Genomic DNA, 15272 nt, shown 5'->3' with positions numbered 1-15272 from the left:
TATAACCTAGTGCTGCAGCAATCCAAGGCCTTCCTCTTTACCTCTGATCCCATTCCTGGATCTGTAGGAACTGGTTGCAACACACAATCTTTGTGGCACTTTAAAGCAAACACCCATGTAAATTCCAGCTGCTGGACCATAAGGACACTATACCTATTCAGGATCTTGAGTCTGGCCTGCTCTCTGAGTTGAGGACACCAAACTCTCCTATACACAAGATGGGATTGATCAAGGCCAGAATGTGACTACAGCCAACAAGGCGTGGGGGGTTTTAATTTAAATTTCAGGATAAGGCTGTACATCCAGAAACCATTAGACCTCAAATTCCTGTTTCCATCTCTGTGCTCCCTGCAGTGAAGAGCAGTCCCGGCTTGCGGCTAGGAAGTACGCACGTGTGGTGCAGAAGCTTGGGTTCCCTGCCAAGTTCCTGGACTTCAAAATACAGAATATGGTGGGCAGTTGTGATGTGAGGTTCCCCATCAGGCTGGAAGGATTGGTTCTAACTCATCAGCAATTCAGTAGGTATGTGGGCAAGGGGGTGGTGACTGATAGAGAGAGGTACCAGGCTCCTATCATAGAGAGGGTTCAATTATGAATAACACACAGGGATGAATTGACGTGTAAAAGGACATAAGAGAAGAAATGTTGATACTGGGCTAGCATGGTAAGGTGTGTACTGCGTACCAGTGAGCAATTAACTGCCATAGCATACCCTTGGTCTGCTGCACCCACTGTCTCTGTGCCATCTGTCGTCTGTTTCACATACACTAGACTAGACCCATAACATTTTGATTGTCTTTTGCAGTAACGCCTATTGATAAACCTTCCGCAGCGTGTTTGTTTCTAATGTGGTAAAAGTCAATATGGCTTGTGCGTCAGCACGACTGATGTTGGCAGGAACGTCCACCGCTCTAGGAGAGTGACTAACTCAGCGAGTTAGTGGCTGGCTATTTAAAAGTACACTCCTGAGTATCTTTAGGAAGAGAAGTGTTGTGCTTGGCAGTTCTCTCGTCGTAGGAATTCGGTACTTAAATATTCAACGTTGTATTTTCTTAGCTTGGTTTTCTCACAGTGTTACAAGCATGCTTTGCCCTGCTAGAGGGTTTTTTCTGGACTAATTTTTATGTATATTAGATCCAGTTAGAATGAAGGACAGGAGAGTAGTAAATCTAAGTGTAAATAGACTTCCTGTCAGGATGGTTAAGCACTGGAATAAATTGCCGAGGGAGGCTGTGGAATCTCAAGTGTAGGAGATTTTTAAGAGCAGGTTGGACAAACACCTGTCAGGGATGGTCTAGATCAGTGGTTCTCAACCAGGAGTACGAGTACCCCTGGGGGTACGCAGAGGTCTTCCAGGGGTACATCAACTCAGCTAGATATTTTTCTAGTTCTACAACAGGCTACATAAAAAGCACTAGCGAAGTCAGTACAAACTAAAATGTCATACAGCCAATGACTTGTTTATACTGCTCCATGTACTATACCAGGGTGGCCAAACTGCAGCTCGCAAGCCGCATGCGGCTCTTTTACAGTTAAAGTGCAGTTCGCGGAGCCCCCCATTCTCCTTCTACCCATAGGTGCTGGAACTAGGGGTGCTCCCGCACCCCCTGGCTTGAAGTGGTTTCCATCACATACAGGGTTTACAGTTTGGTTCAATGGCTCTAAGCACCTCCACTATACAAATTGTTCCTGAGCCTACCACACTGGGTTGGGGGGTAGTGCTCAGGATTTCTGCCAGAGATTGCCTGTGGGGGGGAGGCAGAGGAGGGCACAATTTAATTTTTTTTTACCCCCAACAGCTTGAGTCATCCTTCCCCATACCCTCAGGGGCCCCTCCCTGCAGCTCCCAGGTGTTAGCTCCCTGCCGTGAGGCAGTGGCAAACAGCTGGGAACTACAGGGAGGGGCCGCTGCTCTAGCACCACAGGGAGAGGCAGCAGCAAAAGCAGTGGCTCTCCCACTTGCTTGCCACTGCCTCTCCCCATGGCTGCAGCTCCCAGCTTGCCAGCGCCAGCAGGGAGGGGGCCTGGTGGCATCATGTGACCGAGTGGGGTCAGCAGACCCTGGCAAAAATCAGGGGGGACACACGACTCCATGTGCCCCCTCCCTCCCCCCCAATGCATCACCTCTGGCTTCTGCCCAGCAGGGTCTCGGGGCTGAAGCCCCAAGACCTCCCTTCCTGCAAGGCTGGAGCCCCGGCAGGTGCGCTCCGGCTCCCGAACTTCTAAAGATGGTCGTATGTGACTTGGAGGGTCGGTAAGTTTGGCCACCCCTGTACTATTCGCTGAAATGTAAGTACAATTTTTATATTCCAGTTGATTTACTTTATATGATAAAAATGAGAGAGCGCAAGCAATTTTTCAGTAATAGTGTGCTGGGGGACACTCTTGATTTTTATGTCTGATGTTTGTAAACCAGTTGTTTTTTAAGTGAAGTGAAACTTGAGGGATTGCAAGACAAATCAGACTCCTGGAAGGGATTCAGTAGTCTCGAAAGGTTGAGAACCTCTGGTCTAGATAATACTTAGTCCTGCCGTGAGTGCAGGGGACTGGACTAGATGCCCTCTCAAGGTCCTTTCCAGTCTGACGATTCTATGATTCTTGGTTCCTTTGCTCACGGTTAGAGAACTGCTTCTCTTTAAACAGCTTTCCTGCTGACTGGGGAGCATGTATGGCAAGATAATGGCAATATCCAATGTTGCTGCAGCATACTTGCTGTGTACAAAGAATTTTGACATGCCAGAGGTGTTCGGTAAGATTGAACAACATTCATATCCAAGATAATACTGGACTGGTCTCAGGTTGGCACTCGCCACTGCTATGTGGCACATCGTCATGGTGAGGTTTTGGTCCCATGGACCAAGTCTGTAATGAATGGAGAAACTTCCTCCAATTCTAACCAATCTCGTAGTTGGTTCAGCTGAACCAACTCTTTAAAACCCTTGGAGCCACAGTGTAGATCAAGTTCCAGCAGCCTGAACCAGTCTTACTAAGCTAGTCTTAAAACCTCTGGTGTGATGGGAATTGTGTGTACACAGGGATAATGTGCCTCTAGAAGCACTGAAGTAGGTAGTCTAATCCTGTGTGGAGAGAGAAATATTGAAGGAAATACAGAACACTTCCTATTGGTGGACAATACACAAGTGAAAAGTTCTTGTATGCGTATTCTTGTACAAGGTTTGATCTATGCTCTGGACTATTTCAAGTGAACGTGTAGTACATGTGTAACCTCATGGCGGGGTGACTGACTTAGCGTGTTTAAGATGCATTTGTTCAAAATTTAGTCACCACAAAGGACACCACAGGATGCTTGGAAAAGAGTGAAGCTTGAATGCAACAGAAATTAAAAAGTTCAAATTGGGTCTCTGTTTGAATTAGGCTTAATACCCTATGTGTTGTTATCTTGGGCCATCTTGGCTTAGTGTGGATTGTAGAACTACTTGGTTATCTTCTTCTTTGCTGTATTTTTATAAATAATTTGTAACTGAAGCTTTGTGTGTTGTCCCCAAGAATCCTTTCTTGGACTGTTCTAAGACAGTAATGCCAACACTTACTTGGGAACCTACCTTCAGTCACTCACATTTGAAAGTGGCCCAGATCTTAAAGGTGCTGCGTATCCACAGTCCTTACTGGCTGCAATAGGTGAGATGCTATAAGGCTTCAGTAGGAGGTACAGGTGCTCGGTACATCTGAAAATTGGGCTACTTAGTCAGGGATCTAATCATAGGTCATCAAAAACATTGGCTTAACTAACAAAATTTGAACATAAAGGAGCAGTTTATATTTCATCAAATAAACTAGTGGTAAAAATCAAATTGCCAAGCAGTGCTCCTAACCCGTTTTCCCGTTTTGTTTCTTTCAACAGTTATGAACCAGAACTATTTCCTGGCCTTATTTATAGAATGGTCAAACCAAGGATTGTGTTGCTTATCTTCGTGTCTGGAAAAGTTGTTTTGACTGGTAAGTGATCGGGTACATCTTCACTACTCGCCATATCGGCGGGTAGCGATCGATTTATCCGGGATCGATATATCGCGTCTAGTTAAGATGCGCTATATCGATCCCCGAACGCACTCACCGTCGACTCCGGAACTCCACCAGAGCGAGCGGCGGTAGCACAGCGTAACTGAAGTTGCGTATCTTGGATCGATTTCCCCCACCCCCAGTGTAGACCAGCCCTTTATGTACAGCAGTAACTCGGAGCACTCTGTATAGTAGGATGACATTTAAGCTACGCTGATGTTTCTTGCATAGTGCAAACACTAGCAAAATCTAGAGGCATCCCTTTCAGCAAAACATTGAGGATACAAAAGTACCATAGTTGTGTACTATTAGAACACTCCACAGGCATTCAAATAACCACTCAAAAGAAATCCTCCACATCACTTGTGCATCCTGTGGGTTTTTTTTTAATTCTCCACTTATGTCAAGGTATCAAACGCATGAGCATGCTGTTTTAATAAGCACCATAACTAGAAGCCTATTTGTAATGTATTCTGATACTCTCAGGGAACTCAATCTTACTGCAACAAAACCTGGTCATACTTTCCCTCCTCAATTAGAAAATTTCTTTATGGTTAGCATAGTAGTTGCTGATGGGAAAGGAAGGTGTCTGTCCTAATCTTGGCCCGTGTTCAGCAAAGCACTTAAAATTAAGTGCTCTGAAGAATCAGAACACTTGTCAATAACCTAGAATCCAAGTCTGTAAGTAAACATTAACATTCCTGGATGAATACTTCCGAGCATTCTTTCTGGAACATTTACCATCTTGGGAAAACTTCCCCTTATTCAACTTGACTAAAAAGGCAAACTGTATCTCTATCAGACATACAGGCTGAATGGTGCCAATGTACCAACATGGGGGTAGATGGTACTTTAAAGGCAAATAAAATTACATGCCTTTGCCCAAAGGATCTTCCCATCATAATTATGAATGAGCTCAATTAATTGGGCATTCAGGACAGAAAGCTAAAACATCTCCTCCTCCTTAGGTCCCATGACGTCATCCTGGCCATCTACACTCCATTGATGCCTCCAGAATACATTTTTGGATGTCATAACTACAAAAAAACAAAAACCACAAACCGCACAACAAAAAACACACTCTGCTAAGGCATACAGCAGGCCCATAAGAGCTCAGGTAAGTCCCATTTTGAAAGCTGGGCCTTACTGCAATTCTAAATCAAGACTTACTGAGCTCCTATGGTCCCCTGGCTGATCCAGAATTTTCTGGTGATCCAAACATCATGAAATAATGTTTTGGAGCAGAGTCAATGGGTGTGTGATGTGAGGTTTATCTTTCAATGGAGGGGGGGAAACTAAAAAGGTTTGAGATATCATGCTGTCCTGCAGTGCTCAGGAACATGCGTACCAACCTCAAGGCAGACTGTTGAGAACCGGGGCACAAACCCCAAATTGGCTGAGAGTTCTATACTTGGATGATTAGTTGGTGAAATCTAAGGCTGTCTCCACTGGAGACCTTGCAGTGGCAGAGCTGTACCAATGCAGCTGCGCTGATGTAAGGTCTCCTCCATAGCCGCTCTATGCCAGCAGGAGAGAGCTCTCCTGTCAGCATAATTAAACCACCCCCAATGAGCAGCGGTAGCTATGTTGGTGGGAGAGCATCTCCCACCAATGTAGTGCTGTTCACACCGGCGCTTCTGTCAGTGTATGTTGGTCGGGGGGGGGGGTCTTTCCCTCCACACACGCCCCTTAGCGACAAATTTGAGCAACAAAAGTGCTATTGTAGACATAGCCTCCGTGTAAAGTCCTCAGGCGCTGCAACAGCCTAAACATGGAGTCACGGACAGTCCCATTGGCTATTCCAATCTATCTTGTCACCTAGGCGAGTCTGGCTTTGTGGTAGATGGCCCCTTACACCGTGAAGCAGAGCACTGTTCAGGTTACTTCCAGTCCCAAAGGACCCGTCACTTACAGTGGTGCTGGAATGAGAGGTTTGGGGGATGCTACTGCACTCCCTGGCTTGAAGTAGTGATCACCACCACCAAATACATGGTTTCCCTCATCAGCACCCCCACTGTAAAAATTGTTCCAGCACCCCAGTCACTTACCCAGGTCACGTACACCTTAGATCTCACACCAAAGACCATGCTTGTAGCCAATCCTATAATAAACTATACAAGTTTATTAACAGGAAACTGAAATAAGAGTTCTTTTACAAGGTTAATGTAGGTAAACATAACATCCACAAATTAAGTCTTAAGTTTCAAAAGGTAAGGTTCTAGAATAGGCAAGCTCTATATATCCTGTAGAGCTAACCTCAGCTAAGCAGCTGGGGGTCCCTTGCTTATGCCTAGAAACCTTGCCCCCCAGAGTCCAAGCAGCAATGAAATACATTTTCTCCATTTTGTGAGGCTTTTCTTTTCCCTCTTTTTTCTCTCTCTGTGCTGCCCGCCTCGCACCCCCTCCTACTCCCTGCCCCGGCACGCTTCTGCTGTGAGCTGCAAACACAGCTGATGGAAGGAATTCACTTGCAAGACTCATCTTCCTGTGGGTGGAGGGGGAGAGTAAAGTGTTTTGTCCTCTTTAATGTCCGTATGGTGTCGATGGGCCTTCCTTGTTAGGCAGGACATAACAGCTTCTGTTGGAGACCAGCATTAACTAACGTAAAATCATAGAAGATCAGGGTTGGAAGGGACCTCAGGAGGTCATCTAGTCCAACCCCCTGCTCAAAGCAGGACCAACACCAACTAAATCATCCCAGCCAGGACTTTGTCAAGCCGGGCCTTAAAAAACCTCTAAGGATGGAGATTCCACTACCTCTCTAGGTAACCCATTCCAGTGCTTCTCCACCCTCCTAGTGAAATAGTGTTTCCTAATATCCAACCTAAACCTCCCCCACTGCAACTTGAGACCATTACTCCTTGTTCTGTCATCTGCTACCACTGAGAACAGTCTAGCGCCATCCTCTTGGAACCCCCTTTCAGGTAGTTGAAGGTTGCTATCAAATCCCCACTCCCTCTTCTCTTCTGCAGACTAAACAAGCCCAGTTCCCTGAGCCTCTCCTCATAAGTCATGTGTCCCAGCCCCTTGATCATTTTCATCTCTTTCCCATCTGGTGACTTACACCGTTACAAAGGCTTACAATGCAAATGCTCAAATACTGCCTTACAACATGGGATATGGATGTTATAAGTGAGAATAATGCCTGTAGCAACTCAAAATCTAAACACTAAGCACATTCTTAGAATTGTACGTATTTGACAATTACTGACACGCAGCTGAAATCAGTCTGGCTCACCTGTGTATTTGGCATTGTTCAGCTGAGGGAGGGGGACCTTGGTATGAGCTGGCACCTAGTCTGCCAGCATGACAAGGCACACATGTTGGCGTGTCTTAGTCTGGCTAGAAGTCCATTTCAGTGCATATTGCTTATTTTTAGTGTTTGCTGGTTGCTCCTCCATGCTAATGTTAATGTCCGCAACAAATGTTCTTGGCCTCCATGGTTTTGTTAATTAAAAAGTTAGTATGGTAGTGGAGATGTCACTGGATTAGAGACTGCCGGCTGATTCTATATGAATGATGCAAGAGACAATAAAAACTTAATCAAGGCACTGAGGGGTAGGAGAAATGCTCTAGAGTTGGGAAACGCTGCTGGTCAATATTCATAATACTGAGTACTTGAATGCAAAACCAGGGGAGATTAGCCCTGCCTACCCTCGTATTTTGTTCCATTTTTGACTCTAACTAGAATGTCCCATTAACCTGTCAACACTGGACTTCTCTTGATCAGTCTCTTTCTATTCTCATGAATGTTGACAAATGCAAAGCAATGCGCTCTGGAAAACACATTTCCAACTATCCATACAAAATGATGAGGTCTAAATTAGCAGTCGCACTCATGAAAGAGATCTTGGAATCGTTGTGGATGGTTCTTGGAAAAATCTGCTCAATGTACCGTGGCAGTCAAAAAGGCTAACGATGTTAGGAACCATTAGGAAAGGGAAAGATAAGATAGAACATATGTCAGTATCTAAATACATGGTATACCCACACCTTGAATAGTGAGTGCAGTTCTGGTTGCCCCATCTCAAAACAGATAAATTAGAAATGGAAAGGTACAGAGAAGGGCAACAAAAATGATTAGGGGTGTGAAACAGCTTCCGTATAAGGAGAGATTAAAAAATCTGGGACTATTCAGCTTGGGAAAGACACAACTAAGGGAGGGGATATGAGAGAGGTTTATAAAATCATGGTATGGAGAAAGTGAATAAGGAAGTGGTATTTACCCCTCCATATAACACAAGAACCAGGGGTCATCCACTGAAACTAATAGGCAGCAGGTTTAAAACCAAGAAAAAGAAATACTTCTTCACACATAGCAGTCAACCTGTGGAACACGTTGCCAGGGGACGTGGTTAAGGCCAAAAGTATAACTGGATTCGAAAAAATTAAATTCATGAATGACAGGTCTATCAATGGCTATTAGCCAAGATGGTCAGGGACACAACCTCAGGCTCTGGGTGTCCCTAAACCTCTGACTGCCTGATGCTGGGAGTGGACAATGGGATGGATCACTTGATAATTGACCTATTATTTTCATTCCCTTTGAAGCATCTGACATTGGCCACTGTTGGAAGACAGGATACCGAGTTAGATAGACCATTAGTCTGACCCACTGTGGCTGTTCTTTTGAATGTTTCATAACATAACTGTACATTAATTGCTGACTAATTAGTCAGTCCTACAACTAATAGTGATAGGGATGCTGCATCCAAATTTGATCTGAAAAATTATGGGATTCATACACTCTTCTATTAAATAATAATAATAAAAAAGACTAATACTAACTAGTAGAAACAATTCCAGGGAATTTTAAAAAGCTCCCTGGGGCACTGTATTCTCTTTTTTTTTTTTTTTTTTTTTTTAATGTAGTATTCCTTTATGGTATAAGCCACTCCAAAAATCACAGCAGTAATCCACTGCAAGAACCCAAAACGAAAGATCAGATACTGACTAGTCTAGCTCCTTCCCCCCCCCCAAAAAAGATGAGAACAAGGGGGGGAAAAAACTACTGTTTTAAGAATATAAGGTGGTGATGGTATCATGGAAAGGAATCTTGCTTCTTAAATTATATCTAATTTTGACTATGCCCCTAAAAGAGATTTTAAATAAGAACCTTTTTTTCCATCTTTGGAAATGCTTTTATCATCTATTCTACTAGTACTTATTGGTGTTGACTTAATAGTAATGAATGAGACCTTGTGAGCCATCTTTAATATTGTCTTAGTTCTTAAACTGTTTTTAACTGTTTTTTCTAGGTGCCAAGGAGCGTTCTGAAATCTATGAGGCATTTGAAAACATCTATCCTATTCTAAAGGGTTTCAAGAAAGCTTCTTAAAATTTCTTTCCAAAAAAAATCAAGAGGAATATATAGGTTTGTATGTTTATGCATAGAACCAATGTAACAGTATTCCTATACCTAAATACAGATTTGTGGATTACTAGGCCTATAAAGCCATTTTGAACACACTATAAACTACGACTAGATAGATGCACTCTTTTGTAAGTAGCATGAAACAATTTTGCTGTAAAACTTGATGTTTCTAATGCGTTTGGTCATTGTATCAAGTTCTGTTAAAGAATTCACAATAAGCAAAAGTACATTTACTTTTGAACAGGAATGTAAATTAGCACCATTATTGCACTAAAAAATATTTTACAGTACAATTAATGGAAATCTGTTTTTCTGCAGTAGAATGGATGTATCCATGGAGGTTAGTCCATAGATCAGTCTGGTTAAAATCCGTAAGGTTTTGATCAATATTTTGTAGCTCTGACAGCTAATTTCATGTTAATTGAGACCTTATTTTTGTGTATAATATATCTTACAAAATTTAATGCGAGCCTTTTTACTGTCAAACATCCAGACACATGAGTTCACAAATGATCTTTGTATCATTCTCTGGCTCAGAGAATGATACAAGATCAGGTGAATTATGCCATATGGTGCTGTTGACACTCCCCTCATTGACAATAAGTGAAGACTCTTGGTGGCACTGGGTCAGGGTAAAGTTGTCAATGAGGGCTAGTGTGAGTGTCAGCTGAAAACTGACAAGCTACCTGTTATCTTAAAATCACCAGCCATAGTGGACACGGGTTCTACGAAGTATCTGGAGTTGGGTTTGGACAAGTAAAGGGTAACCTAAAATCTGATGAAAAGAACAGGAGTACTTGTGGCACCTTAGAGACTAACAAATTTATTTGAGCATAAGCTTCAGCCCACGAAAGCTAATGCTCAAATAAATTTGTTAGTCTCTAAGGTGCCACAAGTACTCCTGTTCTTTTTGTGGATACAGACTAACACGGCTGCTACTCTGAAACCTAAAATCTGATGTTTCCATTTGCATTATCACAGCTCTCTCGAAGTGCAGGGTATGTAAGTACAATCGGGTCTGAACCAACAAAACTTCTCAACTTAGTTTAGAAAACTACTTTAATATACTGACTTTACCATCTTACTTTAAATCATAGAAAAAATACAAACTTTATTAGGGTTTATTTGTTTATTTTAAAGTAGCTAGAGAACCAGTCGAGGCTTAGCCAGAGCTGAGATCCCACCACCATCCTTGAGACATTCGATAACTTCAACATCAAATACGCGTGGTCCGCTCAAGATCACTGCACCAGGCAGTGTGACCACAGTTGATGGCATTGCACTGGTATTGTGTAGTGAAGCTCCCAGATCTGGTTTAATCCTGCAAATCCACAAATCTGTGGGGTGGGCCTACAGTGGTACCAAGTAGGGTCAGGGGGTGCACTCCTTTGTGTGTCAATAGAGAATCTAAGAGCACAGTCTGCTGAGTTGTTTTTGTCCGTCCTGGCAACATGGCCAAAGAGCCTGCAACACTGCTTTTAAATGTAATGAGTGACTGAAGGAAGGCCCAATCTCTGCAAGATTGACATTTCACACACAGTCAAACTACTTTTTGCTCATGATTCAATAACTTCCCAAGTAGGTAATCTATTTTATGCCCCTTCTTTCCTCTTCTGTCACTGTTTTTTTTAAATATTACTACTTTTTGTTTCATGCAAATTTACAAGTCTTGTCCCCATACAAACTGGCAACACTCATTCATGAGGAATGGTGAAGCAGCATTATCAAAGTGCAAAAGTCAGCTCCTTGTCTATATGTCAGAGGTAAAGGCAATATAGCAATGCTCCCCTCAGGATAGAGTTTCAGAGACTGGAGTTTTTATCTGTTTCTTTCATTGAACTGCAGCTAGGATAAACCCCACAAGAGAATAAAGCTGTGCTGGTATTAGCTTTCACACTACGGAGCCACTAGAGGTCACTGTTGAGTGCCTTCTTGTGAAATGAAGAAAAGCATAACCCATTGCCAAGAAACTTTCCCTACCCTTCCCTCCGTGTCTCTCCCTCCGCCCTTTGTATCAGACAGCAGATGCAGTATATCAAGCCTCTGCCCATGATAAGACTTAACAATCATGTCTGGGAGTTTTATCTTCCATTTCAACTTGTCTAATTTGGATTGTCAAGTTGCCATGTAGTACAATGCTATTTCTGAAGCCTTTCCTATCTCCTAGAGTCATGCATAGTTAGTTGTTGTGTTTTTTCATCGCTAATGGAAAAATCATCTCATTCTTGATAACTTGATGAAATCTTTCTTCCATTCCTTGTGACAAATCTCCATTCTAGGAGCAATATTTGAATTGTGAATTTCCATACTTTAAATGTTCTCCCGTTTAACCTTAGCTTACAATTTCCTGGCTCTCTCTAATAATAATCTTTAAAACTATAGGCCTGATTCTTGGTTGCACTAAAGCCAGTTTGTGAAGTTCTGGTAGCTTTAAAGTAGTTACAAATTAGTTTGCATTGGGAGAAGCATTCTGAGTTTGAAAGTGAAAAACAGCCCCAGTGCTGGTCTATAGTTAAAGTTTTATTCCAACAGTTATACCAGCAACGCTTTCATATCTGTATAACTATCTACATGAGGGTGTGTTCACTGCTTTAATTATGGCCGTATATTTAAGGCAGCAAAACTTTAAGGTGTAGACAAGGTACCTCATAAATGAGAATTAGGCCTAATTGGTATGTTGTTTTCTTTAATTCTTGATATTGTCCGGCTTTTGTCTTTAAAAAGTTTAGTAAGTTTGTCTTGGTTCTACCTATTTTGTTTTTATGAAGCAGTATATTAGTGTCCAGGTTCTGGTAGGGATTTGTAGCAATTCAATAGGCTTTATTTTCCCCTCCCAATGCCTTGTACACTGAATTTTATTTAAGTTCTGTCTTGGGAATGATCTTTAATTCAGAGCAGTAGATATTTTCTTTTTTTTGTTTCATTCTTAATCTTAATGTTTTGTGGAGGAGGAAATGTATGTGGATTTTGACTGAGATTACTACTATGGATCACTATTTGCATGCTGGTTATGACAATAGCTATTGGGGGGGGGGGTGACGATAGGTTGTGCAGTGTCAGGTGAAATGGTAAAACTTTTTGTAGCCCTGACTCATGTCCTGTAACCTGAGCAAGGAAATACTTTCAAGAATGCCTATAAATAGTGCAACAAAATGGCCGGAAGAGGAGTCTGTTAGACTTTGTTTTGGAAAGGTCACTTGTGTTTGGGTAGTACTGAGTCACTTAACTTGAAAAATTGAGTTAGAGAACTTTAGAGTGATTCTAGATGGAATGGCTGGCTTGGAAGGGAGAAGCCTTGGTACCTCAAAACATACAGGGATTGTAGAGATGAAATTGGTGCATGAGGGGGTTCTGGATGCTGTCATGATACCATATAGTACTAGGTTAGAAATAAGCCTAGTGCCCAGGCATGTGCTCTGCATTGAGAAGTGTATACAACAGAGCTCATGGTGTCCTATTTTGGGCAGGTGTGAATGATGCTGAAGAAAAAAATATTAGTGTGAATTCTGCAATCAACTCAAGAAGCAGAGTGGAAAAGAACCACTGAAACTAAATGAGATTCCTGATCCAATGCTGGTGCTAATCTGCTTGAACTAGATGAGGGAAAGTCCAGTGAGTGGACACAGGTGGTTCCATTTATTTAAAAAAAAAATAACTGCTTGTCATGGGATTTTAGATGAGCTGGTCCATAATTCATGATTGACTTATTTGGGCAATTTTTTTATTATATCAAGACAAGTACTCCCCATCAAGACTTTACTATGTACAGTCAACTGTGTTACCAGAAAAGTAGTACTTATTTCAAACCGCTTGAAACAAAAGAACTGTTGGCTATAAGAGATTCATGCTGACCACTGTTAGACTATCATTACACTGCAAAAATGTCGTAGTGGGGTCACCCATTTTAGAGGCTTTGACCCAGGGGGGAAATACCCACTGGAAATTGGCAAAGGTATCTTGCACCAAAGATTTGTAACCCTGCAGTAGTTGCAAAAGAACTATATAAACTAGGAAACTGGAATTAGAATGACCAGATGTCCTGATTTTAGAGGGACAGTGCTGATATTTGGGGCTTTGTCTTTTATAGGCTCCTATTTCTCCCCCCCCACCACCACCTGTCCCGATTTTTCATACTTGTTGTCTGGTCACCCTAACTGGAATAGAAGACAGAATTGCCAAATAGTTAACCTAGGTGTATATGCAAGAGTTAGATTTCAATCCAGTGGCTGGCACGCTTGATGCTAAACTATCTGCATCAAGTACATACAGCAGGAATAGAAACCATATCAACAAAACCAAAGATGGCTCTGCTTTTCTGGGGCTATCCAGAATGCACAAACTCACTGTCACTTATTTTCCAGCAAATGCAGGCCTTCCTGGGGGCATCCCAGAGGCCAGAAAAGGCTATTGCTGAAGGAGCAATTTTGACAAGCAGCTGGCTGATCAGAAAGTTAGGAAAGATAGTGAGGTTTATTTATACTATATTTTTAAAATAAAAAGGGGATGCTGCAGTAGTAGTGAATGAGGTGGGGTGGTGGTATTGATCTGTCAGGGGCCAGGGAAATAACTTTTTGTAAGCCTGAGCTATGTTGTGAACAGGGCTAAGAAACAAAGACCAACTTGTAAGCAGCACTCCTGTGTGTTCTACCTTTATTAAAGGGGCAGTTTACACTCCTAGTCATGCTGTTTTTAGAGGCTTAGGGCAGACAGAGTAGTCCTCTTCGTTTCCCCACCCCCCAACCTTTGTAACTGGTCATCTTATTTTTAAGAAGGAGGTAGGTGTATGTAATGCAGCAAGACTGACTGTGCTGCTCCAATTCAAAGCGAATGGAGTGTGAAAACTGTAAAAGTTAATTTAAGGGACTCTCTCCTACACTGCCTTAAGCTACCGTGACACATACTAAACTCCTGGGTATAAAAGGAGAAGTCTGTTATGGGAAGAGATGGGTGGCTACGTAACTTGCAGAACAGTAAATACAGGGCTTCTGTTTTCATGGAGGAAGGGAGGGCATTCTCCAGTTGGTGCGGATACAGGTATCTTACACCAGTATTGCTAACCCCACTGCCTTTCAGTAAGTCCCACTGTTCAGCCGCCATTACATTTCAAAAAAACCACATTGGGTTTTCTGTCTACCACTGGCACAGCTGTGGGTGTTCATGTTTTCAAGTAAGTCTCCCACAACCAGCATGGCTAAACTGTTCTGTTGCTGACGGAAACAGATTCTTTGTATAATCAGAGGCTGGCGGGAGCTGGGGCATTGAGGGGGAAAGTGTGTGGTCCTAAGATCACACTGAGGGAGCTGGCTTGGCCTGTGCATGTTGTTGCCTAAACTGCCCCTAGTCAAGGCCAAGCCTGAGTCCTAACCCATGTGCCCTGCAGCCCCCTCTCTCCATTTCCCCCCTCCCTTCCTTCCTTTATGGGGGCCCTTTGCTCCAACACTCCTGCCCCACAGGACTGCTGCCCTCAAGCTTGCCCCTTATCCCTGGCAGTCCCCAACTCCCCTCCCCCCATTGCCTGCCTGCCCACTTCCCCTTCCTCTCCCCCCCTCTCCACTTACCATTCCCCCTGTCTGCCTGATTCCTTCCCCCATCCCCGCTTGCCCCACTCACTCCTCCCCCCCACCTGCCTGTCTGCCCCACTCTCACTCCCCCTTGCCCCACTCATCCCTCCCCCCATCTGCCCCATGCTCACACCCTCTTCCCCCCCCCGGTTGCCCCACTCACCCTTCCCTCTGCCTGCCTGATTCCTTCCCCGCTCCCTGCTTGCCCCACTCACTCCTCCCCCCACCTCCCTGTCTGCCCTACTCACTCCCCATCTGCTTGCCCCACTCATCCCTCCCCCCTGGCTTGCCCCACACTCACTCCCCCTCCCCCCACA

At 43.4% G+C, this 15272-nt stretch overlaps 1 protein-coding gene across 1 annotated transcript; it reads left to right on the top strand.

Annotated features, from left to right (window-relative positions):
- Positions 1–218: 218 nt before the first annotated feature.
- TBPL2 (TATA-box binding protein like 2) lies at positions 219–9679 on the top strand. Its single transcript, XM_034767913.1, has 4 exons — positions 219–241; positions 355–522; positions 3863–3957; positions 9279–9679. The coding sequence occupies exons 1-4, from the start codon at positions 219–221 to the stop codon at positions 9356–9358; spliced, it is 366 nt and encodes a 121-aa protein (XP_034623804.1). The 3' UTR covers positions 9359–9679.
- The last annotated feature ends 5593 nt before the right edge of the window (positions 9680–15272 follow it).

Source organism: Trachemys scripta, chromosome 4, assembly GCF_013100865.1.
Source record: "Trachemys scripta elegans isolate TJP31775 chromosome 4, CAS_Tse_1.0, whole genome shotgun sequence".
NCBI classification, from domain to species: domain Eukaryota; kingdom Metazoa; phylum Chordata; order Testudines; family Emydidae; genus Trachemys; species Trachemys scripta.
The sequence above is the reverse complement of the archived record's forward strand: the minus strand, read 5'-3'. Positions and strand labels throughout refer to the sequence as shown.

What these genes read in the sequence shown, in the direction of transcription:
- TBPL2 (XM_034767913.1), top strand. Translation starts at nt 219, where the DNA reads ATGGGATTGATCAAGGCCAGAAT. An exon ending in GGATTGATCAAGGCCAGAAT is followed by an intron (nt 242 to 354) that starts GTGACTACAGCC and finishes TGCTCCCTGCAG; the next exon opens with TGAAGAGCAGTCCCGGCTTG. An exon ending in TGGAAAAGTTGTTTTGACTG is followed by an intron (nt 3,958 to 9,278) that starts GTAAGTGATCGG and finishes TGTTTTTTCTAG; the next exon opens with GTGCCAAGGAGCGTTCTGAA.